At 56.9% G+C, this 14287-nt stretch overlaps 2 protein-coding genes across 4 annotated transcripts; one reads left to right on the forward strand and one right to left on the reverse strand.

Annotated features, from left to right (window-relative positions):
* Positions 1-4: 4 nt before the first annotated feature.
* Positions 5-5992, forward strand: TRAPPC2L (trafficking protein particle complex subunit 2L). 3 transcript variants are annotated; one of them, XM_024978098.2, is made up of 5 exons: positions 5-61; positions 2162-2334; positions 3282-3369; positions 3486-3565; positions 4812-5992. In XM_024978098.2, the coding sequence occupies exons 1-5, from the start codon at positions 29-31 to the stop codon at positions 4945-4947; spliced, it is 510 nt and encodes a 169-aa protein (XP_024833866.1). In that variant the 5' UTR covers positions 5-28; the 3' UTR covers positions 4948-5992.
* A 1631-nt stretch (positions 5993-7623) lies between these two features.
* PABPN1L (PABPN1 like, cytoplasmic) lies at positions 7624-13691 on the reverse strand. The gene is given in 7 exon segments (XM_059877666.1): positions 7624-8747; positions 8847-8989; positions 9389-9508; positions 9612-9831; positions 10237-10289; positions 10554-10758; positions 11116-13691. Coding segments are annotated over 7 exon segments (1095 nt in total). The 5' UTR covers positions 11365-13691; the 3' UTR covers positions 7624-8642.
* Positions 13692-14287: the final 596 nt, after the last annotated feature.

Consider the following 14287-nt stretch of genomic DNA (forward strand, 5'->3'; position numbering starts at 1 on the left):
ATGTGACGCGGCCGGTCGGGCTCCCAAGATGGCGGTGTGTGTAGCGGTGATCGCCAAGGAGGTGCGTATGCGGGCTGCAAGGCGTGTTCCACCGTCACCCTCTTTCTCCGCCTTCCCTCCTTCCCTGCCTCGGGGACTCCAGAGGGTGGGCTCCGGGACTTTGCCGAGCCTAGGTGGCCGGGGCGGGCCCGGGGTAGGCGCCGCGCAGACCTACACCTGCCGCTGCCGGAGCGTCACAGACCGGGTCCTCCTCTTCCGTCCCGGCCCCTGCTCCGCCCAGCCGTCGTCGGCGGGCTCTGTGGTTTCCTGCTCTGGAGTCTAGCCGTCCACTTCGGTCCGTCGTGCTCCACCGCGCGCTCCCACTGGCCGGGCCATCGCTTACCTTTCCACCCCAGACGACTGACTCGCTTTTCTCCGCTCGGCAGCCACAAATGTACCGTGACACACCCGTGCCTAAAATCTCAACAGTGGCTTCTCATTGGAATCACGTCTGAATAACCTTCCTCCCATACCAGTGACATCCTGCACTCCAGCCGACGGAATTACTTGCAGCTCCCCTGCCAGGCTGTGCTCTCTCACTGGGCCTTTGGACCTGAAACCCCACCCTGCCCTCCTCCACTCGCGTTCCCTCCACTGGCCACCATAGATTTCACTTTCTCTAGAAAGCTCTTTCTAAATCCTACGATAGAGTTGCGTGGCCATCCACCCGCCACAGTATACTGCAGGGAACCTTGGTAGCCTCACAACCTTTTGTTAAGACAAGGTTTCTGAGGCAGTTCTCCCGTGAAGCTCTTGTTACGCTGGGTTCTGTGTTAGCACGTGCTGCGTTATTTGTCGGTGGGTTTGTGGACTGTCTCCTTCACCCGATGTCATCCCTATCAGTCAGGGTAGGGGCAGTGTTGTGCACACTATATTTGTGCAGCACCAGGCCTGTGGCAGCCTGGAAAGATGCTGTTTAAACTCTAGGGTCAGTTCAGTTCAGTGGCTCAGTCGTGTCCGACTCTCTGCGACCCCATGAATCGCAGCACGCCAGGCCTCCCCGTCCATCACCAACTCCCAGAGTTCACTCAAACTCACGTCCATCGAGTCGGTGATGCCATCCAGCTGTCTCATTCTCTGTCGTCCCCTTTTCCTTCTGCCCCCAATCCCTCCCAGCATCAGAGTGTTTTCCAATGAGTCAACTCTTCTCATGAGGTGGCCAAAGTACCGGAGTTTCAGCTTTAGCATCATTCCTTCCAAAGAACACCCAGGGCTGATCTCCTTTAGAATGGACTGGTTGGTCTCCTTGCAGTCCAGGTGACTCTCAAGAGTCTTCTCCAACACCACAGTTCAAAAGCATCAATTCTTTGGCGCTCAGCTTTCTTCACAGTCCAACTCTTGAATCCACACATGACCACAGGAAAAACCATAGCCTTGACTAGATGGACCTTTGTTGGCAAAGTAACGTCTCTGCTCTTCAGTATGCTATCTAGGCTGGTCATAACTTTTCTTCCAAGGAGTAAGCGTCTTTTAATTTCATGGCTGCAGTCACCATCTGCAGCGATTTTGGAGCCCCAAAAAATAAAGTCTGATACTGTTTCCCCATCTATTTCCCATGAAGTGATGGGACCAGATGCCATGATCTTCATTTTCTGAATGTTGAGCTTTAAGCCAACTTTTTCACTCTCCTCTTTCACTTTGATCAAGAGGCTTTTTAGTTCCTCTTCACTTTCTGCCATAAGGGTGGTGTCATCTGCATATCTGAGGTTATTGATATTTCTCCTGGCAATCTTGATTCCATCTTGTGCTTCTTCCAGCCCAGCGTTTCTCATGATGCACTCTGCATATAAGTTAAATAAGCAGGGTGACAATATACAGCCTTGACATACTCTTTTTCCTGTTTGGAACCAGTCTGTTGCTCCATGTCCAGTTTTAACTCCAGGGTCAGGTTGCTCCAAAATGGCTCTGCAGAGATGGAGGTCTGAGCTGACCCTTGAAGGATCTAGAATGAGTCTGCCAGCGCCTCTGCCCAGGTGACAATTGCAGGAGTTGGCATGTTGGGAAACAGCCAGTATCATGGCGTTAGGAGAAGGGCACCCGCTAGGGTGGGGCCTTGTTTTCTGGGCCAGTGCACCCAGGGTGGATCCTTGTCACTTCAGCCACCATCATCCTTTTCTTGCAGAATTATCCTCTTTACATCCGCAGCATCCCCACGGAGAATGAGCTCAAGTTCCACTACATGGTGCACACATCCCTGGACGTGGTGGATGAGAAGATTTCTGCCATGGGGAAGGCCCTTGTGGACCAGAGGGAGCTCTACCTGGGCCTGCTCTATCCTACAGAAGACTACAAGGTGTATCCTTGTGTCTGTCAGCGACTTCAAGTCTGAGGATTTTCTGCAGTCTCAGAGTGCACTGTAGCGTCAGGTCCCTTTGAAAAGCATCTTATAACGTCACTTGGAAAGGAAAAAAGATGTGGGCTTTTGATCAATGGGGAATTAGAGCAGCTTGAGACCAATTACGACCTCATACCCCTTTTCCTTCAGTTAGGAGGATGATGTGGGAACAGCCAGGCTTGAGTTGCCTGGAGAATTGTGACAGTCCTCACTTGTCCCTGGGGTTTGTGGAGGGACTGGGGACTCTCTAGCATCATGCCTGCAAGGATGCCTTCCTGTGCCGTCCCAGCAGGGCCACCACCTCCTGAGCCAGGGGTCTTTGTTCACTAATCTCTTTTTTAGGCTCAGCCCCACCTGTCACTGTAAGATCTTGACCAGTCCTCAGGACATATTATTCCAAAACCCATGGAGTTCAAAGACATTCCAACAAATATTTCATAGTAATGACCTTGCCCGGTGTCACTGCCTGGGAGCCACTGGTCCACAAGACAAAGTAGCCTTTTGAGGTGTGGGTACCTTAGGCTGACTGCACCTCATTTGTGCAACCTCTGGTTTTGCAGTTAACTCTCTGGGGCCAGGAATTGGTGCAGAGAGAGGGTTAGGTGCCCCAGGGTTTGGGCAGGTTGCCCCAGGACTTGAGTTGTGACAGGCCTTAGTTGCCTGCCCTCTGCTCCTCCAGCAAACACCGGAAGCTGTATAAGGATGTGTCCGGTCACACCTGGCGTGGCCCTGTGACCTCCTGGCACTGCAAGACAGGCTCAGCCCAGGGCTGGTGCTGTGATGCAGGTTGTCATGCACCTCCAGAGCAGCTGAGGAGCTGGGAGACATGTGCAGATGGCCCTGCACTCACAGACTCTGCAGTGATGAGTCCCTGTGTTAAGAGCGAATTCCCTAACCAGCTGTGCAGATACGGCTACGTGACCAACTCCAAGGTGAAGTTTGTCATGGTGGTGGATTCCTCCAACACGGCGCTCAGAGACAACGAGATCCGCAGTGTGAGTGTGGGGACTAGTGACTTGATTTTCCCTGTTTCTTTAGAAATGCTGAGAAGCCCCCAACGTGGCAGCAGCTGTGTGTCCATGTGAAGTAAACATGTTGCTTCTTGTTTCAGATGTTCCGGAAGCTGCACAACTCCTACACAGACGTGATGTGCAACCCCTTCTATAACCCGGGGGATCGCATTCAGTCCAGGTGGGCGTGGCACCTTCTCTGGTAACCCCTGACCTGCTGAGAGGCAGCAGTTCTGAGAGGGATGGAGAGAGGGAAGGCCTTTTTAAGCAACAGGCACTGTGCCTCTAAGGCAGCTGTTCTGAAATGGCAGAACCCTGTTTTTCCAAACAGGGTTTGGAAATGCTTACAAGGATCTCCAACACGTGAAACGGAAGGGGAGTTGGGGAGCAGGGCGGGGGCAGAGCTTGTCCATCTGGTCTTCCAGGTGCGCCCAGCAGGTACTGGGGCACTTCCCCAGATCCCAGTGAGGGCCCAGGCATATGGACAGGAGCCTTCTGGCAGAAAAGGTTCTCTTGCCAGTGCTGATTTTGTCTTTGACATTGAACTTGGATGATTAGAAAATTAGATTACAGATATCTTCCAAATAGTCTTCAGTTAAACACAGACAAAGCACTGGAATGTCAAAAAAGATGTTTTCTAAAGAACTGTTCATGCGTATGTGCTCCAGAACTGCTCCTGGGAATTCCCTGCGTTCCCAACAGGTGACTCCAGCCAGACCCTTCCTGTGGCACCTCCCGTCAGTGGTGACACGGTGTCTTGGGTCATCCGGGTTCCCACCCCTGACTGGAGACCCAGCCAGGGCAGCTCTGTGGAAAGTCGCGCAGGAGTGAAGCAGGAGACTCAGATTCTCACCACCCAGTGTGGGAGGATGCACACGTGGGCCTCAGCCAGCTTCACTTACCCGGACCTGGGAGACTGATGTCTCTGCCAGCCGGGGATGGAGGGCGGGCGTAGGTCTGCCTCTTTGATTGGTCCATTTTTCTCTCCAGGGCCTTCGATGGCATGGTGACCTCCATGATGATCCAGGTCTGCTGAGCAGAGCTCTGCAGCCCCTGGCTGGAAAGAAGGGTTCTGTACATAACCGCATTGTCCAAATGTCTGTTCATCTCACTTGCCTCTCCTGGGGGTTGCTGGGGGCAGGGCCTCATGCTCGGGGCATGTTGACTAAAGGTCTTGTGAGATCAGCTTTGGGTTTTTCCTTCTGAGACAGCAGAGGCTTGAATTAAAGAGAGTTTAGGGACTCCCCTACTGGTCCAGTGATTAGGACTCTGAGCTTCCACTGCAGGAAGCCCAGGTTTGATCCCTGGTGGGGGAACTAAGATCCTGCAATCTATGTACTACACCCCAAAAAAGAGTTTATGTGGGACTTTACAGGGGACAGAGCTGATCAGGGACCAGATGGAACAGGAACTCTTGTCCCCACTAGGCACGAAGGGGCAAGGAAAGCCTGGTGGCAAGAGCTCCTGGAGCTTGGAGCCCTGAAGAGGCTGCGAAGGGAGGGGCAGAAGACCTGTAGACCGGCCACCCTGCTGCATCAATGCCGTGGCTGCACCCCCCAGTGACTGAGAAGGTGGGCTTGTCTGGAGGGGTCAGCCTCCTGTGCCCAGAGCCCAATTAGAGGGGCACGTGGGATGGCCTGCACACCTTCCCCTGGGGGTGGGGCTTGCCCTTTTTGGTTTTGCTCCACCCTGAAGGCTGCCTTCCAGAGACCGTGTAGCTAGCATCTCATCAACTGCTGGTGGGCATCAAATGAGCAAACTCTGAGAGTCCCCTTCTGCCTCCTCAGTCACTCTGGAGGGGGTCTTTGGCCAGGAGAAGGGTGGTTTAGACTCATTGGGAGTGGGAAAGCTGTGATCTGTGAGTGTTGGCAGCCCAGGGCTAGATCTGGGGTGCATTCTGCTCCGCTTATCTTTGGGTTTACTAGCACAGATGAGATTTTTTTATAATTACAGAAATAAAAAAAATTAGCTCAGAGTGTGTGTGAAAGACACAAGTCCCAGGTCACCCCCCCCCCCCCACCCTCCACACACACACACACACACACACACACAAAGGTGGGATCATAGGACCTAGACGAGGGCCGAGAAGTGTGATCAGCAGGTATGGGGCTGATGCAGCCATCTTCATGTGGGCTTTCTCCCCAGTCCATCGTCAGAACTCTGGTTGAGCTGTTACTAGTAATCTGTCCTGCCTGAGGAAATGACCGAAGCAGGGATTGCAGTTTGCTAAGCTGACATCCATTTTGTCTTGTTTCTTTACTAATAGGTCCCCAGTGTTATTGGGGACAATTGGTCAGACAAAATATACTTCCTGTCCTCAAACGGGTAGGTCATTGTGGCATGTAAGTGCATGGTGTTGGGAGGCACTTGCAGGAAAGATACTTAAAAGAGGGATTTAGCTGGCAGTACCTTCACGTTTCCTCTTCTATCCTGGAACTGGATGTGATGGCTGAAGCTTAGGAAACTATCTTGAGAGCATGCAGACAAGATTCATCCTCTAAAGATAGGGAGCAGAAAACTAGGCAGTGTCTGGGTCTTTGCTGACATATCAGTCCTGAATGTTCAGCATTTTTTTTAAATTAAAAAATAAAACCCCTATCTTGTTGAAGCTACTGCTGTTTGGGTTTTTCTTTGGGTGGAGCCAGATCAACCCATAAATTGCTTTATATTTATGGGTTTTCACATGCATTTCCATTTTCAGCCTGAGAAAATAAGGGTTAGAAGTAATGTGCTTGCCTTTGCCAGCAGAACTCTCAGATAGCACTTTCACCTTAACTTTTTTTTTCTTTGTACCATGAGGCTGGCCTCAACAGAGCCCGCCTGCCTGTTCGTCCCCACCTGTCCCAGGCCCATCCTCCCTCCAGGGGCTGAGCCCTGTCAGATGCAGCCCCTACTCAGCCCTTGGCTGTTGCACCAGTGATTTCTGTTGAAGTTGGTCTTCCCTCCCCATCAGGAGTCCTTCTCCCTTCTGTGCCAGGCCAGATGGACCAAGAGGATGCTGCGTGTCTTGGCTTCCTCTGGGCACAGCTAAGAAGTGTGGGTCGGAGCCCTGGCCGCCCATGTGGGCTTCTCAGACCTGAAATCCAAGGGAAAGGAGGGCCTCCCGGATCCATTCTCCTTGAAGTGGCCATACAGAAGGGATTAAGAAGGTACTTCTGAAAAGGGACCAGTTCCTTGGGGTAGATGGCTTGTCAGCAGGTACTTACAGAAAAGTAACATGCAGGGACTTCCTTGGTCATCCCAGTGGCTAAGGCTCCACACTCCCACTGCAGGGGGCTGAGGTTCAATACCTGGTCAGGGAGCTAGATCCCACACACTGCAACTGAGAGTTGGTGATAACTAAAGATCCTGCAAGTTGCAACTAACAGATCCCACATGCCACAACTGAGACCCAGCACAGCGAAAGAAATACGTTTTCTAAAAAGAAAAGCAATGTGCACAGTGACAGTGTGTAGCCTGCTTGCCAAGGAGGGTACTGACCTCAAGTGTGGAGCAGCAGGAGCTGGTGCTTCACGAAGTTCAGCTCCAGAGTGTGGTGCAGGCAGCCTGTCTCTCCTGCAGCCCCCTAAGTGCACATGGTCCTGGCAAGGGCCTTGCCACTCAGCCCCTCCCACCCATCTCCAGAAGTGGGTAGTGGTGTGTATGTGTGAGCATGCTGGTGCGTGTGTAGAAATAGAATCTAATTCTGTCACACGGTTCTGGGGGGCAGAGTCAGAAACCTAGGGGTCAGCAGGGCTGGTTCATCCTGGAGGCTCTGCTGCTAAGTTGCTTCAGTTGTGTCGGACTCTGTGCGACCCCATAGACAGCAGCCCACCAGGCTCCCCCGTCCCTGGGATTCTCAAGGCAAGAACACCGGAGTGGGTTGCCATTTCCTTCTCCAATGCATGAAAGTGAAAAGTGAAAGGGAAGTCGCTCAGTCATGTCTGACTCTTAGCGACCCCGTGAACTGCAACCTACCGGGCTCCTGCGTCCATGGGATTTTCCAGGCAAGAGTACTGGAGTGGGGTGCCATTGCCTTCTCCAGAGGCTCTGAGGGAGGGTCTTTTCAGCCTCTCCAGCTTCTGATGATGGCCAGCAATCATCATGGCTCCTTGGTTTATGGACACATCACTGCAACTTCTGCTGTCTCCACATTGCTTTCTCCGTGTGTCTCATACCCAGTTTGTGTCACTGGGTTTAGGGCCACCCAGCTGATGCTTAGTTGCATCTGCAAAGACCCCTTTTCCAAATAAGATCACATCTACAAGCACCAGAGATTACGATGCAGACATATGTGGGGGGAGGTTTGTCATTCACTCCTCTATAAGGACCATTGCTGACCCCAGATCAGCAGGGGAATGTCAACCTGGCCTGATGGACAGGTGGATGGAGAGTAGAGGCCTACTGGCCCTCCTGAGAGAATGCTATCTTCACTGGTGCTGTAAAGACACCAGGGACTGGGGACCTTTGGGGCTTGGAGCCCCAGAGCAGCTGTGTTCGAAACTTGAGCTGATAACTGAAAGATTACAAGGCAAAGAGGGTTGCTTTAGAGAAGCCCACGGAGAGGTTTTTTAGTTACTTAAGGCCGTGACCGAGTGTGTCTGCAGCCCAGACCCACAGCTTCCTTCCTCAGCTCTGAGCTGAGCGTAATCAGTGCACACTGCCCCTTCAGGGAGAGAGTGGGGCATCTGTCTGGGGGTGGGGGTGGTGGTGCGGGGCACAGGCAGGGGCCCAGCATGGAAACCTCTGTATTCAGGTCTCACCAGGGCTGGGCCTGTGCCAGGTGTACCATCCCTCTGCCCCTCGTCATGGGGCAAGCACGTGTCCAGAGGCCACCAGACCTGGGGTGAAGACACATGACAGCTTGCCCCTACGGTGTGAGGAGGCTGCCCGTTGGCTGTTAGCGTGTGTCTCAGAGTGAGACACCCATCAACTGCTTTCTCTGCACCTGAGGAAACAACGTCCAAGTGAGGCGAATTAAAGGGGACACTCTTGCCATGTGCTTTTAAAAAATATTCAAGTTTAATAATTTATGCTTTACCAATAAGATACATATTTCTACTTTTCTATAAAAGGCGTTAGTGGAACATCCCTGATTAAGTCAAGCCAGCGCTGACCCCGTGGTGCCCGGACCTCACCTGCCCACAGCTTCGTCCCATGCCCTCCAGAGCCCGGACTGGCATCCGCGCCAGGCCCACCCTGTGCCCCGCTCCGTGCACGGTGGCCTCGGTGGGGTCCGGCAGTCCTCCAGAGGAATGAAGGGGGCGGGGAAGTTATTCTTAGGAGCACCGCTGTTGATTCCTGACCCAGCGGCAAACCCCACTGTCAAAATCCGGTCCTCACTTCAATATGGAGAAAACCACGGTGAGAATCTTCCGCGTCCCCTGCAGGAAGGAGAATGGGAGGTGAGCGGCCTCCAGAGCTCCGCCCACCGAGCCCCGCCCCGCCCCAGTAGGTTACCGCCCTCCCAGGGCCCCGCCCACCGGCTCCGCCCTCGTGGCCTGAAACGGGCCCCGCCTTGAAGGCCGCCGTAGGGGAAGGATCCCACTCTGGCGCCTGGGTGTCCCCGAAGGCCCCCGCGGTCCGTGGAACTGATCCCTGGTAAATTGGTCCTTTTGGGCAGCACCTGGAAACAAAGGCCAAGTCCGCCTAAGACCTCTGTTCTCATATCCTCCTCCCCACCCCTAGCCGAGAGGAAGGCTAAAGCTGCCTTCCTGGGTTTCCCTGCTGAAGGCTCTTAAGCAGGTGAACATAGGCCCCAGGGCATGAGGCTGCCTGAGGCATCAGACCCTAGCCTGGTCCCAGTCCTCTCAAGATCTCCACTTAGGCCACAAGAGTACAGCCACAGCCTCAGTCAAGCCAGTATCTCCCCCTGCAGGTGGGGTCTGGATCAGGAAGGAAGCCTCCCCCAGCAGTCCAGCTGATGTGCCCAAACACCAGAGACTGGCAAAGGGCCAGGCTGGGGCAGCTGTGTGTCCTTGCCACTCGCCCTACCCCCACCCCCTCGCCTTGCAGTGACACACACCTTGATGACCCGGCCTCGAAAGATGCTCTTGTCCAGCTCCACGGCGGCCTGGGCCGAGCTCTCCGTGGCAAACTCTATGTAGGCATAGCTGGGATGGAGCAGGGGCCAGTGAGGGCAATGCTTACCCAGGCACAGCTGTTCTCCCCGGGCACCGGACCCTTCCTCGAGGTCCCCTCCCCAAGGCCCCACACTGACCCCTTGGGGTGTCCAGAGAACTTGTCACACAGGATGGTGACCCGGTGGATCTCCCCACAGTGGTTGAAATAGGCCTCCAGCTCCTGGGCCGTGCCCCCATAGTCCACCTGCCAGGCATGGGCCATGGTGGGGGGCCTCGTGCACTGGCCTCCCCCTCCCAGGGGCTCCTGCAGCACGTTTTCTTGGTAGAGAGGGGTTGATCGGGCCCCGGGGTGGGGGGTAGTAGCTTGGGCCTCTGTCCTCCACCCCTGTTGGAGGAGGGGACTGGATACCCAGAGGAACGCTCCCCAAGTTCACTGGCCTAGGCAGGGGTTGTGTGGCTTTTCCCAGTGGAATTCGTTGCCAGTGATTTGCTCACTGGGAGACTGCATGTGGAAACCCTGAATCCCAGGCTACAGTGGGTCTGACCACAAAGGGTCCACACTCCCTCTTGGGGATGCCCCCTCATCGGACCCCCAACCCAGGCCACAGTGGGTCTGACCACAGAGGGTCTCCGTTCCCTCTTGGGGATGCCCCTTCATCAGACGCCCCTCCTGTTTCTCCCTTGCAGGCCTGTGTGGCTTTGGAGTCTGCCCCTGAAATGCGGCCCTTCGCCCTTCCTTTAATCCTCTCAGCCAGGAGGGGGCTGCAGTTGCCTTCCTCCCCTCACTCACATTGCCCACGTAGATGGATCTGTGGTCAGCCTCTGCCTTCTCCAGGGGGCTGTCTGTGGAGAGAGGGGCTTCAGGACCAGGGGCTTGTCTTGGGCAGGGGGCTCCTGGCAGCTGCTAAGGGCAGGCGCCCCACCTGGGTGGCTCAGTCCTCACTCCTCTGAGAAGAGGTGCACCCGCATCTCTCGGGGGCTCTTGGGGAAGACCACCTCTTGGGGCTTATCCAGAAGGCCCCACTGCCAGGCTGGACCTCATGGAAACCCCGGCCTCTCCCTGGGAGTTTGCAGTCATCCCAATTTACCAGGAAAGGGGTGCTCAGAGCCATGCAACCGAGGACTCAGCCCCACGGCCCAGGACAGCAGTCAGCCTGGCCTGCCGGCTCCTACCTGTCTCGGGACTCAGTAGCTGCCTGGCCAGCAGGGCCCCGGCGGCTTCCTCTCCTTCATCCAGGTTCTGCACCCTGGGCGGCTCCGGCCCCTGGGCCTGCTCCATGGCCCACAGCTTCAGTTTGATGGCCTCCAGCTCCTGCCAGCACATGGCCCAGGCTGAGCCTCGAGGTGGGACGGCCCCCAGGCTTCCCTGGAGCAAGGACAGAGGGGATGGGCCTGCCTGTCCTCAGGTCATGCTGGGGCTCCCCGGAGGGGCGAGGGAAGCCGTGAGGACCCGGGCCTGCAGAAAGCCCCTTTTTGACACCCCAACACACAGAGCCCTCTCCAGCTTATGTGTGGCGGGTGTCCCTACACCCTCCTCCAGGCGGGGGACAGTGGCCTTCTAACCCCTGGAGGCAGAGCTGCAGCGGTCTATCCCCCGGCCCCAGGCACCGGGTTCTTCCAGTTCCCAAGATCCCACTGGCTTCCCCCAGGCGTTCTGCTCAGTGGTTACCTGGTCAGGCACTGGGCACTCAGCCAGGCCCTCCCTCTCCAAGAGAGACAGCAGGAAGCCGGCATCTTCCTCATTGTCTTCCTCAGCTTCCCCCGTCTCCTCCTCCTCCCCGCCAGCCCCCGGGTCCAGATGGGTCTTCTCGGCTGGGCTCCAGGCCCCCCAGCCCTGGGCCTCAGGGTCTGAGGAAGCCCTCTGGAGCCAGGCCTCAGTAGGGGGAGGGAAGAGGGTGCGGCTGAGGAAGGGCCACATGGCAGCAGGGGCAGGCCAGGCTTCCGGGCTCACTCCACGCCAGCACCTGCCCGCACCCTCCTGGGTTTTAAGCCTGCCTTCCCAGGCCAGGTGTTCTCACTAGAGGCTTCAGCGGTCTCCTGGCTGGGGCCAAGCCTCCCCTCTGGCTTCTGGGCCCTGAGGGATCAGAGGCCAGACCCCAGTCCCAGGCCTTTCTTCCTCGCAGGGTGGCCCCTCCGGGACACATGAGATGGAGAGGGTGCAGCTGAGGTGGGGGGTGGGGCTGGGAGGTCCATCCCCCCACAGCTCAGCCTCACCTGCCAGGATGCAGGAGTTGTTGTCCATGGGGTTGTCTATGGGGTTGTTGTCTACACGCCTTGCTGTGTCAGGCCTCCAGTGGTCGACCACCGTCAGGATGACACAGGCACAAGCAAGTTGTCTGAGTGTGCAGAAGCGAAATTGGGGCATGGGGGTCAGAGCAGGCTTCCCGGAGAAGGTGGCATTCGAGCCAGCCTTCACAGATTGGGTCAGGCAGAGCCGAGGCGAGTGTGGCCTGGGTGGAGGGAACAGCTTGAACAAAGGTCTAGGGGTGGGGGTTGGGTGCCACGGGGTCAGAGGTCTTGCAGAGTGGGGTACTGGGCCAGAGGAGAGACATCCCTCCTCTTGACCCCCCTGGATCCCCCACGGACCCTCCCCCCTCAACCCTAGCTCTTAGGTGGGAACCCTTGACAAAACTGCAGGCCTGTGCAGATCAGGCCTGGATACCGGGGGCTTGACGGCAGCTTGTCAAATCCTGGCCTCTTCCCCGCACTCTCCTCAAGGACGGCTGCAGACCTGTGTCCCTGGGTGCCCTGGTTTCCGGTCTCCCCTCCCAGCAGCTGCTCTGGCCTCTTTCTCGCCCTGGTATGGCATCCTCCTGAGTGTTTGCTCACCCAGCCCATATTGCACCCTCTAGGCTGTAGCTGGTAGGTCCCCTTGGACCAGTTGGGGTCTCTTCCCTGGGATGTGGAGCTGGGGGATGGGACAGCTGAAGCCTGTGGACCTTGGGGGGCCACTGGTGGGAGGGTGAGGCATGTGCTGTGGGGCTCGCGGTGGCTGCCTTTCTCCTCTTGGCTCTGTTCTCACCTCTGGGGAAGCTGAACTAAGCCTGCATCATCCCCCCTCCATCCCCCGGGGCCCTGGAGGGAAAGGAGCCGGCCTGAGCTGGCTACCAGCCTTTAGGCATGGCCTGCTAGCTCCCAGCCCTCCTGCCTGCTCTTCTCCCCTTGGCTTCACATGGTTTTATGCATTTGCATGTCTGAGGTCCCCGGGGCACTACTGCCACTGTGTTGCTGCTTCCAGGAAGCCCTCCTGATTGCTCCCTCTGTGGCCACAGTGCCCAGGCCTCTGCTGGTCCTGTGTCAGGCACACATCCCCAGGTCCCCCCAACCCCGGCTGGCCAGAGCACCTCAAGGGCAGCACTGAGGACGTGGCCCCGGCCTGAGGGTGGTGGACGAGGACAGAAGTGTCGCTGCCGCAGGTCTCTCTCACAGCTCAGGGCAGTCAGCTCCCCTCACTTGCAGGCCGAGACTCCATGGAGGGGTTCTGGCCCGGGCGCCTCCCTCTACCTCCACATGGCTAAGCGACAGCATGGCGGCTGTGTCCGAGCCAAGGGCCGGCTGGACTCCGGCCTGGCCCGGCAGGCTCCTCTGAACTCAGATCTCTGCAATGGAAAATTGCTGTCATCCCCTCTGTGCCGGCACTGCTGACGCACCAGGCCCGCTGGGGCTCCCGCCAGCCGCCTGGCGTGGGGACAGACTCGCCCCCACGCTGGCCTTTCCAGTGGTGCCGTTCAGAATACACCATGTTCCAGGCTGGGCTGGAGTATTAATAACAGCCTCCTCCCAGGACCGCCCCGGAGCTCGGAGCCCTAGCCCGGGACACCCGCTCTGGGCAGGACCTGCCCTGTGAGCCGGGACACTACGGCAGGGACACCCCGGCTCTTTGGGGTCAAGGTGTCCCTTCCCTTGGTGTCCACCCTCAGAGCTTGTGGATGGTGCCCACACGGCCACAGGGAGGGGTGTTCGGGCCCTTGAAGCCTTGAAGTCAAGGTCGTCCCAACCACCTCGAGGACACACCTTTGAGCGTGCACTGTCCTCCCCCAACCCTTGGCCAGAACTCAGGAGGCAAGTCATCTGCCCTGTCCTGTGGACACTCCCACCCTGTGTCACATGTTCGCCCATCCTCATGGGTCAGGGTCTTGTCCCTCTTGCCTGGTCCCGAGAAGGCCCCCACACAAATCTGTGTGAAATGGGTGTAGATGGAGTTGCCAGACACTCAAGGAGACGCGGAGCCCGTGTTGGTGAATGGTGGCTTTATTCCATGACACAGAACCCACGGGGCCTCGAACAGAGAGATGGGGGGCGTGGGAGGGCGGCTGCCAGGACCCTGCCCAGGACTGAGGAAGACAGCCTGACCCCTTTGGGAGAATTAAAACATAGCGTGACATAAAAAGAAGAGGAAGTGGACAGTCAGTCCTTCCCCACCAGGCTGTGTGTGGCTATGCCTGGCTGGGCTCCCACTGCCTGAGCCCCTCACCCACGGAGGCTGGCCTGGCTGGGCCCCTAGCCCTGCATTCAGACGTTTAAGGTCAGGCTCCCACTGAATCCCTGATGTTGCGTTACTGCTGTAGGGGTCTCTGGTGAGGCGCCCCAAGGGGCCGACTTAATTGAAATGAAAAGAACAGGAAGCAGGCAGACAGAGTTTTCTGGAACACTTCGGACTGTATGGGTTGCTCCAGACAGCCGGCTCCCCAGGCCACCTCTGTGTGGGGCGTCCAGGCCCCTCGACTCCTCCGCCTCCTCCTCGGCCAGCAGGACAAATCTGGTGGAGGGAGGGGGTACTGGAAGACACCTGTGGGCTGTGGGGGCCTGGAGGCAGGTATGGGGCCGCAGGGGCCAGGGAG

The sequence above is a fragment of the Bos taurus genome, chromosome 18, assembly GCF_002263795.3.
Source record: "Bos taurus isolate L1 Dominette 01449 registration number 42190680 breed Hereford chromosome 18, ARS-UCD2.0, whole genome shotgun sequence".
NCBI lineage: Eukaryota > Metazoa > Chordata > Mammalia > Artiodactyla > Bovidae > Bos > Bos taurus.

What these genes read in the sequence shown, in the direction of transcription:
- TRAPPC2L (XM_024978098.2), top strand. Translation starts at nt 29, where the DNA reads ATGGCGGTGTGTGTAGCGGTGATCGCCAAGGAG. An exon ending in CCTACAGAAGACTACAAGGT is followed by an intron (nt 2,335 to 3,281) that starts GTATCCTTGTGT and finishes CCAGCTGTGCAG; the next exon opens with ATACGGCTACGTGACCAACT. An exon ending in GGGGATCGCATTCAGTCCAG is followed by an intron (nt 3,566 to 4,811) that starts GTGGGCGTGGCA and finishes TGTCCCCACTAG; the next exon opens with GCACGAAGGGGCAAGGAAAG.